Below are 12,868 nucleotides of genomic sequence, written 5' to 3'. Positions count from 1 at the left end.
ATCATGTGTCCAAATGAAGATTTCATGAACTACCATTAGATGGCACCCCTCCATCTTCAAAAACATGCTAATGATGAAAAAAAGTCCTAAGAATTTAAAGATAGATTTTTGCCACTTAAAACTCTTTGTAAAAATGAAATTTGCAATGCCCTTATAAAAACCAAAAGCAAAAGTCACAAAACAATTTTACCGAAATTAAGACCTCACTGAAAACAGCTATAATTCATTTGTACTGAGATTCAGTATTACCTTAAAAAAAAATTCTCTCAGCCACTTTCTGTTTCTTTCTATTCTGTACCTATTTCTTGAATATCATTTGCATTCATTGGAGAATCCAGATGCTGTCATTTCTAAAAAAAAATTGTATGTACTCATGGCAGGTAAGGAAAAGAACAAAGTACAGAGTTTCATGTTTCATGCTGAAACCCAGAGGTTTCACGCAGAGAGGTCTAGAGACATGTTTTTAGGCCAAACTGTGTTTACAAAATAATACTAAAAGAGTTTTTTCCAAGATTTAAAATTTAAGGATGTCACATTTTTAAAAAATGGGTTTCTAGATTATTTTGAAAAAACTGAGTTCACATTTCTACATGACATCAGCTGGCTGGAGCTGAGCAGCCAACTGCTAATTAGAAAGAGAATCTGAACTCCAGTACCATGCCAATGTCTCCTCTAAGTGGGATCAAATAGAAAAGTAAAATATTTCTTTTTACATGTCCAGACATACATATGCACACATACACACCTTGCAAGCTGCCCCCTAGAGAGTCCCAGGAATTTGATTTTAGAGGACAAAGGGAAAGCATTCCCGGCAGTACCAACTTGGGGATCCTACAATATTTGCTCTGAGTCCTCTAGTTAAACACTGCCAGTGCCCCTGGGGATGCTGAGCCCCCAGTCACCTCTAGTCTCTGTCTTCTTCCATCTTTGCCATCAATGGACAAGTTAATCCACCTCTCTGGGCCCTGAGTTCCCTCAACTGTTAAAGGGGGGAAAAAAGAACAGCTAAAGCACTGGGGTATTTGTGAAGCACAGAAAAATTCATTCCAGTACACCATGAAGTACCAGATTCCAGGCTCTGGACCTTCAATGTCCACATGGCCAAGAGACCAAAGGAAATAGGATTGGGCATCTTAGACTGTCCTGTGTGAGGCTCTCCTCCCACCCATCCACTATCACAATAACAACATTAGAATGAAAGAAGGATGTCTGAGGTAAGATGGAAACATCCATAACCTAGGAAAGTTTGAAAAGCACAATGAAAACCCGCAATGGCACTTCAAGGTCTGAGGGGAAATGAATTACAATAATGTATTTGAAGAACAAAATGGTGGGATTCCTGATGTTCCTGGAATACTTGCAAAACTCAAACCAGGGGCACCTGCGTGGCTCAGTTGGTTAGGCATCCAGGCATCCAACTCTTGGTTTTAGCTCAGGTCATGATCTCACGGTCATGAGACTGAGCCCTTCATCAGGCTCCATACTGGGTGTGGAACCTGCTTAAGATTCTTTCTCTTCCTCTCCCTTTGCCCCTTCCTCATTCACTCCCACTTCTCTCTCAAAAACAAAAACAAAAACAAAAAACAAACCTCAAACCAGAGTATCAGCTACCTCTACACACTGTACCTGGCATGGAAAGCACAGGTACAAGAGAGAGCTGGGAACTTAGGAAACGTCTACCTACCTGGTTCCACCTATCACCCCAGAGAGGGAGAACAATACTTTTCAGAGTTAGAAAAACAAGTTTGTATTCTATCTGTAATGACTTGAGGTTCCTCCTGAATAACAAAAGGGTATAAAACACAAAAGACAGACTACTGGGCCTAAAGGTGTTGAGGTCAAAACTACCGTCACAACGGTACTGTAGCAGAGGATCACCACACTTAAACACCACAAACGTTTATTTATTTTTTCAATTGAAATACACTTGATATGTTGTACTCATTTCAGGTATACAACATAGCAATTCAACAATTACATACATTACAAAATGCTATGATAAGCATAGTCACTATCTGTCACCACCACAAGTTACCACAATATTATTGACTATATTCCTCATGCTGTACTTTTACATCTCATGACTTAAATTTTATAACTGAAGTTTGTACCTCTTTATCCCCCTCACCTATTTTGCCTATCTCACCATCCTTCTCCCCTCTGACAACCACTAGTTTGTTCTCTATGAGTCTGTTTTTCTTTGTTCATTTGTTTTTCAAATCCATTATCTAAGTAAATCATATGGCATTTGTCTTTCTCTGACTTATCTAACTTAGCATAATACCCTCTAGGTCACACTGTCCTGAACACCAAGACTTCATTCTTTTTCACGGCTAAGTATTTATATTGCATATATATACCACATCTTCTTTATCCATTGGTCTAATGATGGATCCTTGGGTTGCTTCCATACCTTGGCTACTGTAAATGATGCTGCAATAAACACAGGGTGTTTATTTTTCTATTTCTCTATTTTTCTAGTGTTTTTGTTTTCCTTGGGTAAATACCCATTAGTTGAATTACTAGAGTATATGGTACTTTGTTTTTAGTTTTTTGAGGGCCCTCCATACTGTTTTCAACAATGGCTGCACTTACATTCCCACAAACAGTGCATAAGGGTTCCCTTTTCTCCAAATCCTCACCAACACTTGTTATTTCCTGTCTTTTTGATGCTAGCCATTCGGCATTTTTTCATACATCTGTTGGCTGGCCATGTGTGTGTCCTCCTTGGAAAAATGTCTAGTCAGGTATTCTGCCCATTTTTTCATCAGATAAGTTGTTTCTTTGAAGTGCTGAGTTGTAAGAGTTCTTTGTATAATTTTGTATATTAATCCCTTATCAGTTATTATCATTTGCAAATATCTTCTCCCATTCAGTAGGTTGTCTTTTTGTTTTATTGATGGCTTCCTTCACCATGCAAAAGCTTTTCAGCTTGAAGTAGTCAGTCTCAATTGTTTATTTTTGCTTTTGTTGCCCTTATCTGAAGAGACAGATCCAGAAAAACACTGTTAAGACTGATGTTCAGATTACTCCCTATGTTTTCTTTTAGGAGTTTTATGGTTCTAGGTCTTACATTTAGGTCTTTAATCCATTTTGAATTTATTTTTGTGTTTACTGCAAGCAAGTGGTCTATTTTCATTCTTTTGCATGTAGCTATCCAATTTTCCCAAAACCGCTTATTGAAGATACTGTCTTCTCCCCATTGTATATTCTTGTCTTCTTTGTCACAGATTGACTATAGAAGCGTGGATTTATTTCTGGGCTCTCTACTCTACTCTATTGATCTACATGTCTATTTCTGTGTTAGTACCATAGTATTTTGATTACTACAGCTTTACAGCATATCTTAAAATCTAGTATTTTAGGCTTTGTTTCTCCAGCTTTGTTCTTTCTCAAGATTGCTTTGGCTATTCAGAGTCTTTTGTAGTTTAATACAAATTTTAGGATTTTTTTTTTCTCTAATCCTGTGAAAAATACTATTGGCATTTTGATAGGGATTACATTGAACATGTAGATAGCTTTGGGTAGTATGGACATTATTAATTCTTCTAATCCATTAGCATGGTATATCTTTCTATTTATTTGTGCCATCTTTGACTTATTTTATCAATGTTTTTAATTTTCAGAGTATAAGTCATTAACCTCTTTGGTTAAATTTATTTCTAGCTATTTTATTCTTTCTGATGCAACTCTAAGTGAGATTGTTTTTTTTTAATTTCTCTTTCTGGTATTTCATTAGTAGTGTATGGAAACACAACATTTCTGTATATTGATTTTGTATCCCACAATTTTGCGAAATTATTAGTTCTAATAGATTTTTTTGGTGGAGTCTTTAAGGTTTTCTATATACAGTATCATATCAACTACAAATAGTAAGTTTTACCTCTTTATTACCAATTTGGGGGCCTTTTGTATCTTTTTCTTGTCTGACTGCTATGGCTACAATTTCTAGTAATATGTTGAATAAAAGTGGTGACCGCAGGCATCCTTGTCTTCTTCCCAATCTCACCAGAAAAGCTTTCAGCTTTCCATTATTGAATACAATGTTATCTGTGGGCTTATCATATACAGCCTTTGAAGTATGTTCCCTCTATACCCACTTTGTTGACAGCTTTTTACCATGAATAAATGTTGGATTTGGCAAATCCTTTTTGTGAATCTATTGAAACAATCATATAATTTTTATCTTTCATTTTGTTAATGTGGTGTATCACGTTAATTAATTTATGGACATTGAACCATCCTTGCATCCATACACTAAATCGCAGCTGGTGGTGAATGAACCTTTTAATGTATCACTGAATTTGGTTTCCTAATATTTTGTTGAAGACTTTTGCATCTATGTTCATCAGGAATATCGGTCTGTAATTATCTTTTTTTGTAGATCTTTGTTGGCCCTTGGTATCATGGTAATGCTGGTCTCAAAGAATGAATTTGGAAGTATTCCTTTCTCTGATATTTTTGGAAATAACTTGAAAACAATAGGTATTAACTCTTTTTTAAATGTCTGGTAGAATTCATCTGTGAATCCTATACTTTTGTTTTTTGGGGGGCTTTCTGAATAGTGATTCAATTTTGTTACTAGTTATTAGTCTGTTCAGATACTCTATTTCATCAGGATTCAGTCTGGGAAGATATTCTTTTTTAAATGTTTGTTTATTTTTGTGTGTGTAAGAGAGAGACAGAGAAGAGACAGGGTACAAGCACACAAGCAGGGGAGGGACAAAGAAAGAGGGAGAGGGAATCCCCAGCAGGTTCCATGCTGTCAGCACAGAGCCCAATGTGGGGCTTGATCTCACAAACGAAGAGATCATGATCTGAGCCAAAATCAAGAGTCAGATGCTTAACTGACTGAGCCACCCAAGCCCCCTCCAGAAGATAAGATCTTTATTTATTCATTTCTTCTAGGTTGTCCAATTTGTTGGCATATTATTTTATTGGAATAGACTCATAATTTTTTGTATTTCTGTAGTGTCACATATAACTTCCCCTCTTTCTTTTCTAAGTTTATTTATTTGAGTCTTCTCTCTTATTTTCTTGGTTAGTTTATCAATTTTGCTTATCTTTTCAAAGAACCAACTCTTAGTCTCATTATCTTCTTTATTGTTTTTCAATCTCTATTTTATTTCCACTCTGACCTTTATCATTCCCTTCTTTGTACTAACTTTGGGCTTTGTTCTTTTTCTAGATCTTTTAAGTGTTCACAAACCTTTTAACAACCCAGCTTGTGCAGAGCCACTATGGTTTTATAACATGATTTTTTTTTCTCAAAAAATTTTTTTGATGTTTATTCTTGACAGACACAGAAAGAGACAGAGCATGAGCAGGGGGAGGGCAGAGAGAGAGGGAGACACAGATTCTGAAGCAGGCTCCAGGCTCTGACCAATTGGCACAGAACGTGAAGCAGGGCTCAAACCCACAAACTGTGAGATCATGACCTAAATGAAGTCGGCTGCTTAACCAACTGAGCCACCCAGGCGCCCCTTATGATTTTTTTTTATTTTTTATTATATTTTATTAATCCTTTTAGAGAGAAACAGAAAGCAATCTGGGGAGGGTCAGAAAGAGGGGGAGACAGAATCTGAGGCAGGCTCCAGGCTCTGAGCTGTTCAACACAGGGCTTGAACTCACAAACTGCAAGATCATGACCTGAGCCAAAGTCACACGCTTAACTGACTGAGCCGCCAGATGCCCTATATCATGATTTTTTTTAATAAATATTTATTATTTTCACAATAAAATGAGAAAACCACAAAATATAGTTTGACTAAAGTCAATACTTTGTTTAGGTACCTAACGTCCTTTTTCTGTTCCAGGATCTCATCCAGGATATGTTCCATTTAGCTGTCATGTTTTCTTAGGCTCCTCTTGGCTATGACAGTTTCTCAGACTATTTCCTTTTTGTTTTTTAATGTTTATTTATTTTTGAGAGAGGGGGGACAGGGGCAAAGAGAGAGGGGGACAGATGATTCAAAGAGGGCTCTGTGCCAACAGCAGAGAGCCCAATGTAGGTCTCAAACTCTTGAACTGTGAGATCATGACCTGAGCCAAAGTTGGACACTTAACTGACTGTGCCACTCAAGCGTCCCTCTCAAACTTTTCTTATTTTTCATAACCTTGATACAGTTTTGAAGAGTACTAGCAGGTGTTTTGCAGAATGTTCCTCAACTCAGACTTGTCTGATGATTTGTCTCATAATTAGACTGGGATTATGGGTTTGGCAGGAAGACCACAGAGGTAGACTGACATTCTCATTACATGATATAAAGGTATGTACTATCAACATGACTTATCACTCCTAGGTGAGATAGTGTTTGTCAGGGTTCTCCCCTGCAATGTTACTTTCCTCTCTCCACCGTTTCTATAATATACTTTTTAGAAGGAAGTTACTACGTGCAGCCTACTCAACCCTTTTTAAAATAACTGTATTGTTTTCTTTTAAAGGAAACAAGCTCAACTTCCTTCCAACCATCATCTACTTATTAAAAACTGTACCAACACCAAAACATTATGTACATTTTGTAATGTAAATCTATATAACATAGCAGTGGAACCTAATCAAAATATATAGGGACTATGTATGGCAGTCTGATAGAATTAATGGAATACAGAGTCACTATACCATGAATTCATGAAAAGTGCTGCCAAATGGTTATCAATTTCAGATTATGCTCCTCAATTTCTCTGAAGTCATATCTACCTAAACTCACTCTGTCTTCTGTTAATAAAACTCTTGATCATATTATCCCAAGTTGTAGTAATGCTTATGTGCCCTTATTTCCCAAGGTTCTAGCCACCTCCAACAGACACGTGATTTCTACCATATTTTTTGCAACCAGTTACTTCAAGCAATTGTAACATCTCCAGCAATATCACTCGCAAGCCATTTTCTAGCCTCATAGGTCCTACACTGTCACCAGAATTCAGACTAATGGACCAGTTGGTTAATGCCAATCTTCATGCTAAAGAAAATACATCAGGGCCTATCAGCTGTGTCCTTAGAGTACTCTGCCGCTTACCAGGTGGGAAACTTTAGGTAGTCATTTAACTTTGTGAGTTTACTTCCTCATCTGTAAAATGAAGTAGTAAGACTACTGATTTTGGCTATTTTGGCCTTGGATTTATTTACCAAGTCCACAAATTTCCAGCTTTCTAATTCACCACTTTCTTCTTTAATCTTTAGCAATTTCTCTATCCTGATTGGTTTATTAAAATATTTTCTTAAGATTCATAAATTGATACTACCCAAAGCAATCTACATATTCAACATGATCCCTATCAAAGTAACACCAGCCTTCTTCACAGAGCTATAACAAATAATCCTAAAATTTGTATGGAACCAGAAAAGACCCCGAATACCCAAAGCAATCTTGAAAAAGAAAACCAAAGCAGGAGGCATCACAATCCCAGACTTCAAACTATACTACAAAGCTGTAATCATCAAGACAGTATGGTACTGGCAGAAGAACAGACACTCAGATCCATGGAACAGAATCGAGAACCCAGAAATGGACCCACAAACATATGGGCAACTAATCTTTGACAAAGCAGGAAAGAATAAACAATGGAATAAAGACAGTCTCTTCACCAAGTGGTGCTGGGAAAGCTGGACAGTGACATGCAGAAGAATGACCCTGGACTACTTTCTTACACCATACACAAAAATAAACTCAAAGTGGATGAAAGACCTCAATGTAAGACAGGAAGCCATCAAAATCTTCAAGGAGAAAGCAGACAAAAACCTCTTTGATCTTGGCCACAGCAATTTCTTACTCAACACGTCTCCGGAGGCAGGGGAAACAAAAGCAAAAATGAACTACCGGGACCTCATCAAAATAAAAAGCTTCTGCACAGTGAAGGAAACAATCAGCAGAACTAAAAGGCAACCGACAGAATGGGACAAGATATTTGCAAATGACATATCAGATAAAGGGTTAATATCCAAAATCTACAAAGAACTTATCAAACTCAACACCCAAAAAACAAATAATCCAGTGAAGAAATGGGCAAAAGACATGAATAGACATTTCTCCAAAGAAGACATCCAGATGGCCAACCGACACATGAAAAAATGCTCAACATCACTCATCATCAGGCAAATACAAATCAAAACCACAATGAGATACCACCTTACACCTGTCAGAATGGCTAACATTAGCAACTCAGGCAACAACAGATGTTGGTGAGGATGAGGAGAAAGAGGATCTCTTTTCCATTGTTGGTGGGAGTGCAAGCTGGTGCAGCCACTCTGGAAAACAGTATGGAGATTCCTGAAAAAACTAAAAATAGAACTAGCATACGACCCAGCAATTGCACTACTAGGCATTTATCCACGGGATACAGGTGTGCTGTTTCGAAGGAACACATGCACCCCCATGTTGATAGCAGCACTATCAACAATAGCCAAAGTATGGAAAGAGCCCAAATGTCCATCGATGGATGAATGGATAAAGAAAATGTGGTGTGTGTGTGTGTGTGTATATATATATATATATATATATATATATAATGGAGTATTACTCAGCAATCAAAAAGAATGAAATCTTGCCATTTCCAACTACGTGGATGGAACTGGAGGGTATTATGCTACGTGAAATTAGTCAGAGAAAGACAAAAATCATATGACTTCACTCATATGAGGACTTTAAGAGACAAAACAGATGAACATAAGGGAAGGGAAACAAAAATAATATAAAAACAGGGAGGGGGACAAAACAAAGGAGACTCATAAATATGGAGAACAAACTGAGGGTTGCTGGAGGGGTTGTGGGAGGGGGGATGGGCTAAATGGGTAAGGGGCAGTAGGGAATCTACTGAAATCATTGCTTCACTATATATTAAGTAATTTGGATGTAAATTTTAAAAAAATAAAAAATAAAGTTAAATCATAAAAAAGATTCATAAATTGAAAATTAATTTAGTTTTCATTATGCCTTCCCTAAAGCTATGGTTTTGCTCCAAGTGCAGCTTTGACTGTATCTCACAGGTTTTGATAAGCTGAGTTTGTGCTGTTGTAGTCTAAAAAGTTTATTACTGCAGATATTAGTTTCTTATAATGCAAGTATTACTTAGAAGAGTTGAGGTTTCTCTCATTTCCAAGTAGAAGAGTAGTTTTTTATTATTTATTTTTGTTTAAACAAAAAGTAAACTTTAATTTTGTTCTTAACATTCTGTTTTCTGGTGATTACTTTCACTTATTAACTCTGACACAAAACAGAATTGTTTGTTTAACAATGATACATGAAAAAAATTTTTTGTTCTTTGGTCTTGCTGAATTTTGTTAAGGTAAAGTAGTTTCTTTAAAGTAACCACACTGGCTAAATATATGATATTCAGATGAATTAGGTAAAGTGCTAGACAATCACTTGTGATCCAGCTAAGTAATTCCTCCTCCATATTTGCAAAATACTTATGTGTCATACAATCTACTGTCACTGCAGGGAGCCATTTTCCTTTTATTTTTTAGTATTTATTTTTGAGAGACAGAGAGAGACAGAGCATGAGTAGGGTAGCAGCAGAGACAGAGGGAGACCCAGAATCCGAAGCAGGCTCCAGGTTCTGAGCTGTCAACACAGAGCCTGACGCAAAGCTCGAACCCATAAACCATGAGATCGTGACCTGAGCTAAAGTCAGATGCTTAACCAACTGAGCCACCCAGGTACTCCTAAGGAGCCACTTTCCTAATTTAAACAACATACTTTTTATTGATTTTTATTTAAGTAATCTTTACCCTAATGTGGCATCCAAACTCATAACCCCAAGATTAAGAGTTGCATACTCTTCTGACTGAGCCCTCCAGGCACCCCTAAACAAAATACTTTTTAGATATTCAATCCTTTCACTGGACAATTTTCAAATTTTCCACAGGGCCTCAAAAACTGTACAAAATTCTAATATTAATAAAAGCCTTAATTTGAAGCCAAAATATCTGAACACCCTTTACTTTTTCCCCAACTTCTTTTTTTTTAATTCGTATTAATTTTCCTTTTTTTTTTTAAGTTTATTTATTTATTTTGAGAGAAAGAGAAAGAGAAATCATGCTAAAGTAGGGTAAAGACAGAGAGAGGAGAGAGAGAATCCCAAGCAGGCTCCACGCTGTCAGTGCAGAGCCAGATGAGGGGCTCGATCCTACAAACCACAAGATAATGACCTGAGCTGAAATTAAGAGTTGAAGGTTTAATCAACAGAGCCACCTAGGCACTCCTACCCCAACTTCTATAATACTCACGGCTTTGAAACCTATAAAACCTAAGCTTGAATTACAAACATTTCCATCCAAGGAAGTTTGAAACCAATGACCTTACAATATTATTTCTCTACCTGTCTCATAAACATTGAACTTGTGAGCAATAGATTTACTGTCATTTCAGTATACCACAATGTTTGTCAATATACTTGTATCCCTAAGGAAAATCACTGAGATTGAGTTTCCCTTGCTGTCCAGTTACATATGGAGTTTACAAATAAAAATTGTAAGATAAAGCCTAAAATCCACTTTTGATAAACCTCTATAATGCTTGGTACAATTACAGAAGTACCTCTACCCAGCAGGTCAAAATTTCCAAATGCTAAAACACTCCACTGACTCAATTAAACCCTGGTAAACACGCTTTGAAAGTGCCACTAACTCCAGAGCAAACATTTCAGGCTGGTTTTTTGTTGTTTTTTTACTGATAAAAAAGTTAATAACATCTATCAGAATACTCAAAAATTCTATGGCAAAGTTTGAAATCTTTCTGGTTAAGGAAAGCATAGGAGTTTATCAGTAACAGATCACTGGAATGGGTCTGAGCTTTATAAAACATTTTACAAGATGTTGTGGTTTTTCATTTTACTTTTTTCTGATTTTTCATTTTAAATAAGATATTTGGTAGGTTTGACTTAAATTCATCTTTATAGAAAAGCAAATGCCTAATAATATATTGGCTGTACTCTCTCTTATTTTTTTGTTTTATAACTATTATCTGTACTTTTCTCATAACATCTACTCTAACTTCTCTTGTTTTTTTTGTTTGGTTTGTTTTGTTTTAATTTCTTACTTTAAATGTCCACTCTTTCAGGTGTTTCATGGTCATCATTTACTGCCTACACATATTACAAAGTTAAATGTTTTTCTTCTTTTCTTCCTCTTAAAAGAGAGTGTTTATTTTTGTTGTTTTAAATGTAGTCCAAACTCTGTTTTAGTACTATGCTGAGTGATGACAGGGTTAAATTTGATTAAAATTTTCTTATAGCTGTGATGTAATGAAAAATACTAATTCCTTGGAATCATCAGTCTGTAAGAAGTATGAACTAGTCCACAACACTTATGGTTCAAATATCTCACCAGGACATTATTTCTCCAAATTAAATTAAATTCTACTCAAAACACCTTGCATCACGCTGGAAGGAAATCCAGCTTTACCTCTTGGAGGTCCCTTATTGCATGCTCTAAGAATTCCAGTGCCATATGCATTCCTAAAGGAGGTATGGTATCTCCCAGACAACAGTGATCCAGCTGCCATGGAGCCTCAGCACCCAGTGCCCTGTCTGAACCCGGTCCTCCTCCATCTGCCTAGGCCTGCTGGTGTCTGTGGCCCTCACGCCACACTGACCTCAGCTCCTGGCATACGTCAGCACTATCTTTCAGATGAGGGCCACACAACTGCCTAAACCACTCTTTAGTCCGGTCGTCAGACCACACTGTTCCTAATCAGCTCACTCCAGCTATAGAGTTTAGCGCAAAGCCCTTCAAGAGCTTAGTCTTTTCGTTCATGCACACAAGTTTTAAAGAGCTTAAAGTAAACCCATGTGTGGCATGTGGACCCTACTGACAGTCTTAGCTGTGGCTGTATCTAACATTCATTCATCATTCGGCAACATTCAAAAAGTACTCGCTGAGTGTCTACAATGTGCCCACTGTCTAAGGCCTGGACACGCAGCAGTAAACATGACCAAAATCAAGACATTAAAATAGAATTTCATCTTGAATAAGTTTTTTTTCCCTAGGTAAAGACAAGTTAAATCCTCTCTATATCAGTTTTTACCTCCCAACTGTACCCTCCAACACAGATATATGAACAGTTACTGGGAAATGAATTGTACACATTTATACATGAGAAATCAATGTTTATTCAGAATTCCCATCAACATTAACTGTCCACTTCTGAACGTTTATATTTCAGAATTTTCCTTCCCTCAGAATTCTCTCTTCCTCCATCTCCATAGACTGTCTCCAAAAATGCAACACCCATACTCCTAAGAGTAATACACCATCCATACTTCTAACTCATTCCTTCACGTTTCTTGAAGACTTTATTCTCTTTTATCTCTCTACCTCTTCTCTTCCTCTTCTCTCCTCCCTCCCTCCCTCTCTCCAGTCCTCCCGGTCTTTCAAATTCAGTCTTCTTACCTGCGAACAATCCCACAACCTCAGCCTTGCATCCTCTTCAAGCTTCCATCTCAACTCTATCCATCCTTTCAGTGTTAAATTTAAACTTTCTGTCTGAGAAATCTCAGCTTTTCCTAGTCCCTATAAAAAGACTTTAAATTCCAACTTTTAAACTTTCACGTAAGCTCTTAGAAGTATGTTTTCCAAAGTGTGTTCTATGCAAAGTCATGCCACATTTTGGCCAAACTAAACACGGTTTGTGAACTATGTTTAGGAAATAATATTTGTATGGATACAATATAAACTTTCTTAAATGTTCAAAATACTTAAAGCAAAAACAAGTACTAAGAAGGCCTAAACACAGACTTAACTTTAATCCATCATTTTTCAAATCTATAATGACCACAAAGCAATTTTCCCCTATTGGTATCTACTTACGTCCTACAGAACTAGACTCATATTGTCAACTACCCAGACACTTCCATGTAGCTACCCCAC

The 12,868-nt window shown here is 36.9% G+C and overlaps 1 protein-coding gene across 1 annotated transcript in view; it reads right to left on the bottom strand.

The window, feature by feature from the left end:
• The window catches only part of ADGRV1 (adhesion G protein-coupled receptor V1), a 543,587-nt gene extending 532,083 nt beyond the window's left edge, over positions 1-11,504 (bottom strand). Inside the window, exon 1 of the mRNA XM_047076463.1 lies at positions 11,405-11,504. Within this exon, the coding sequence (XP_046932419.1) occupies positions 11,405-11,504 (100 nt within the window). The remainder of the gene's footprint in view (positions 1-11,404) is intronic.
• Between the last annotated feature and the right edge of the window lie 1,364 nt (positions 11,505-12,868).

This window comes from Lynx rufus, unplaced genomic scaffold, assembly GCF_022079265.1.
Source record: "Lynx rufus isolate CCGP_SWC_20201006 ecotype Redwood Valley unplaced genomic scaffold, mLynRuf1.p SCAF_1, whole genome shotgun sequence".
Taxonomy (NCBI): Eukaryota; Metazoa; Chordata; class Mammalia; order Carnivora; family Felidae; genus Lynx; species Lynx rufus.
This window is presented reverse-complemented; position numbering and strand designations above follow the sequence as displayed.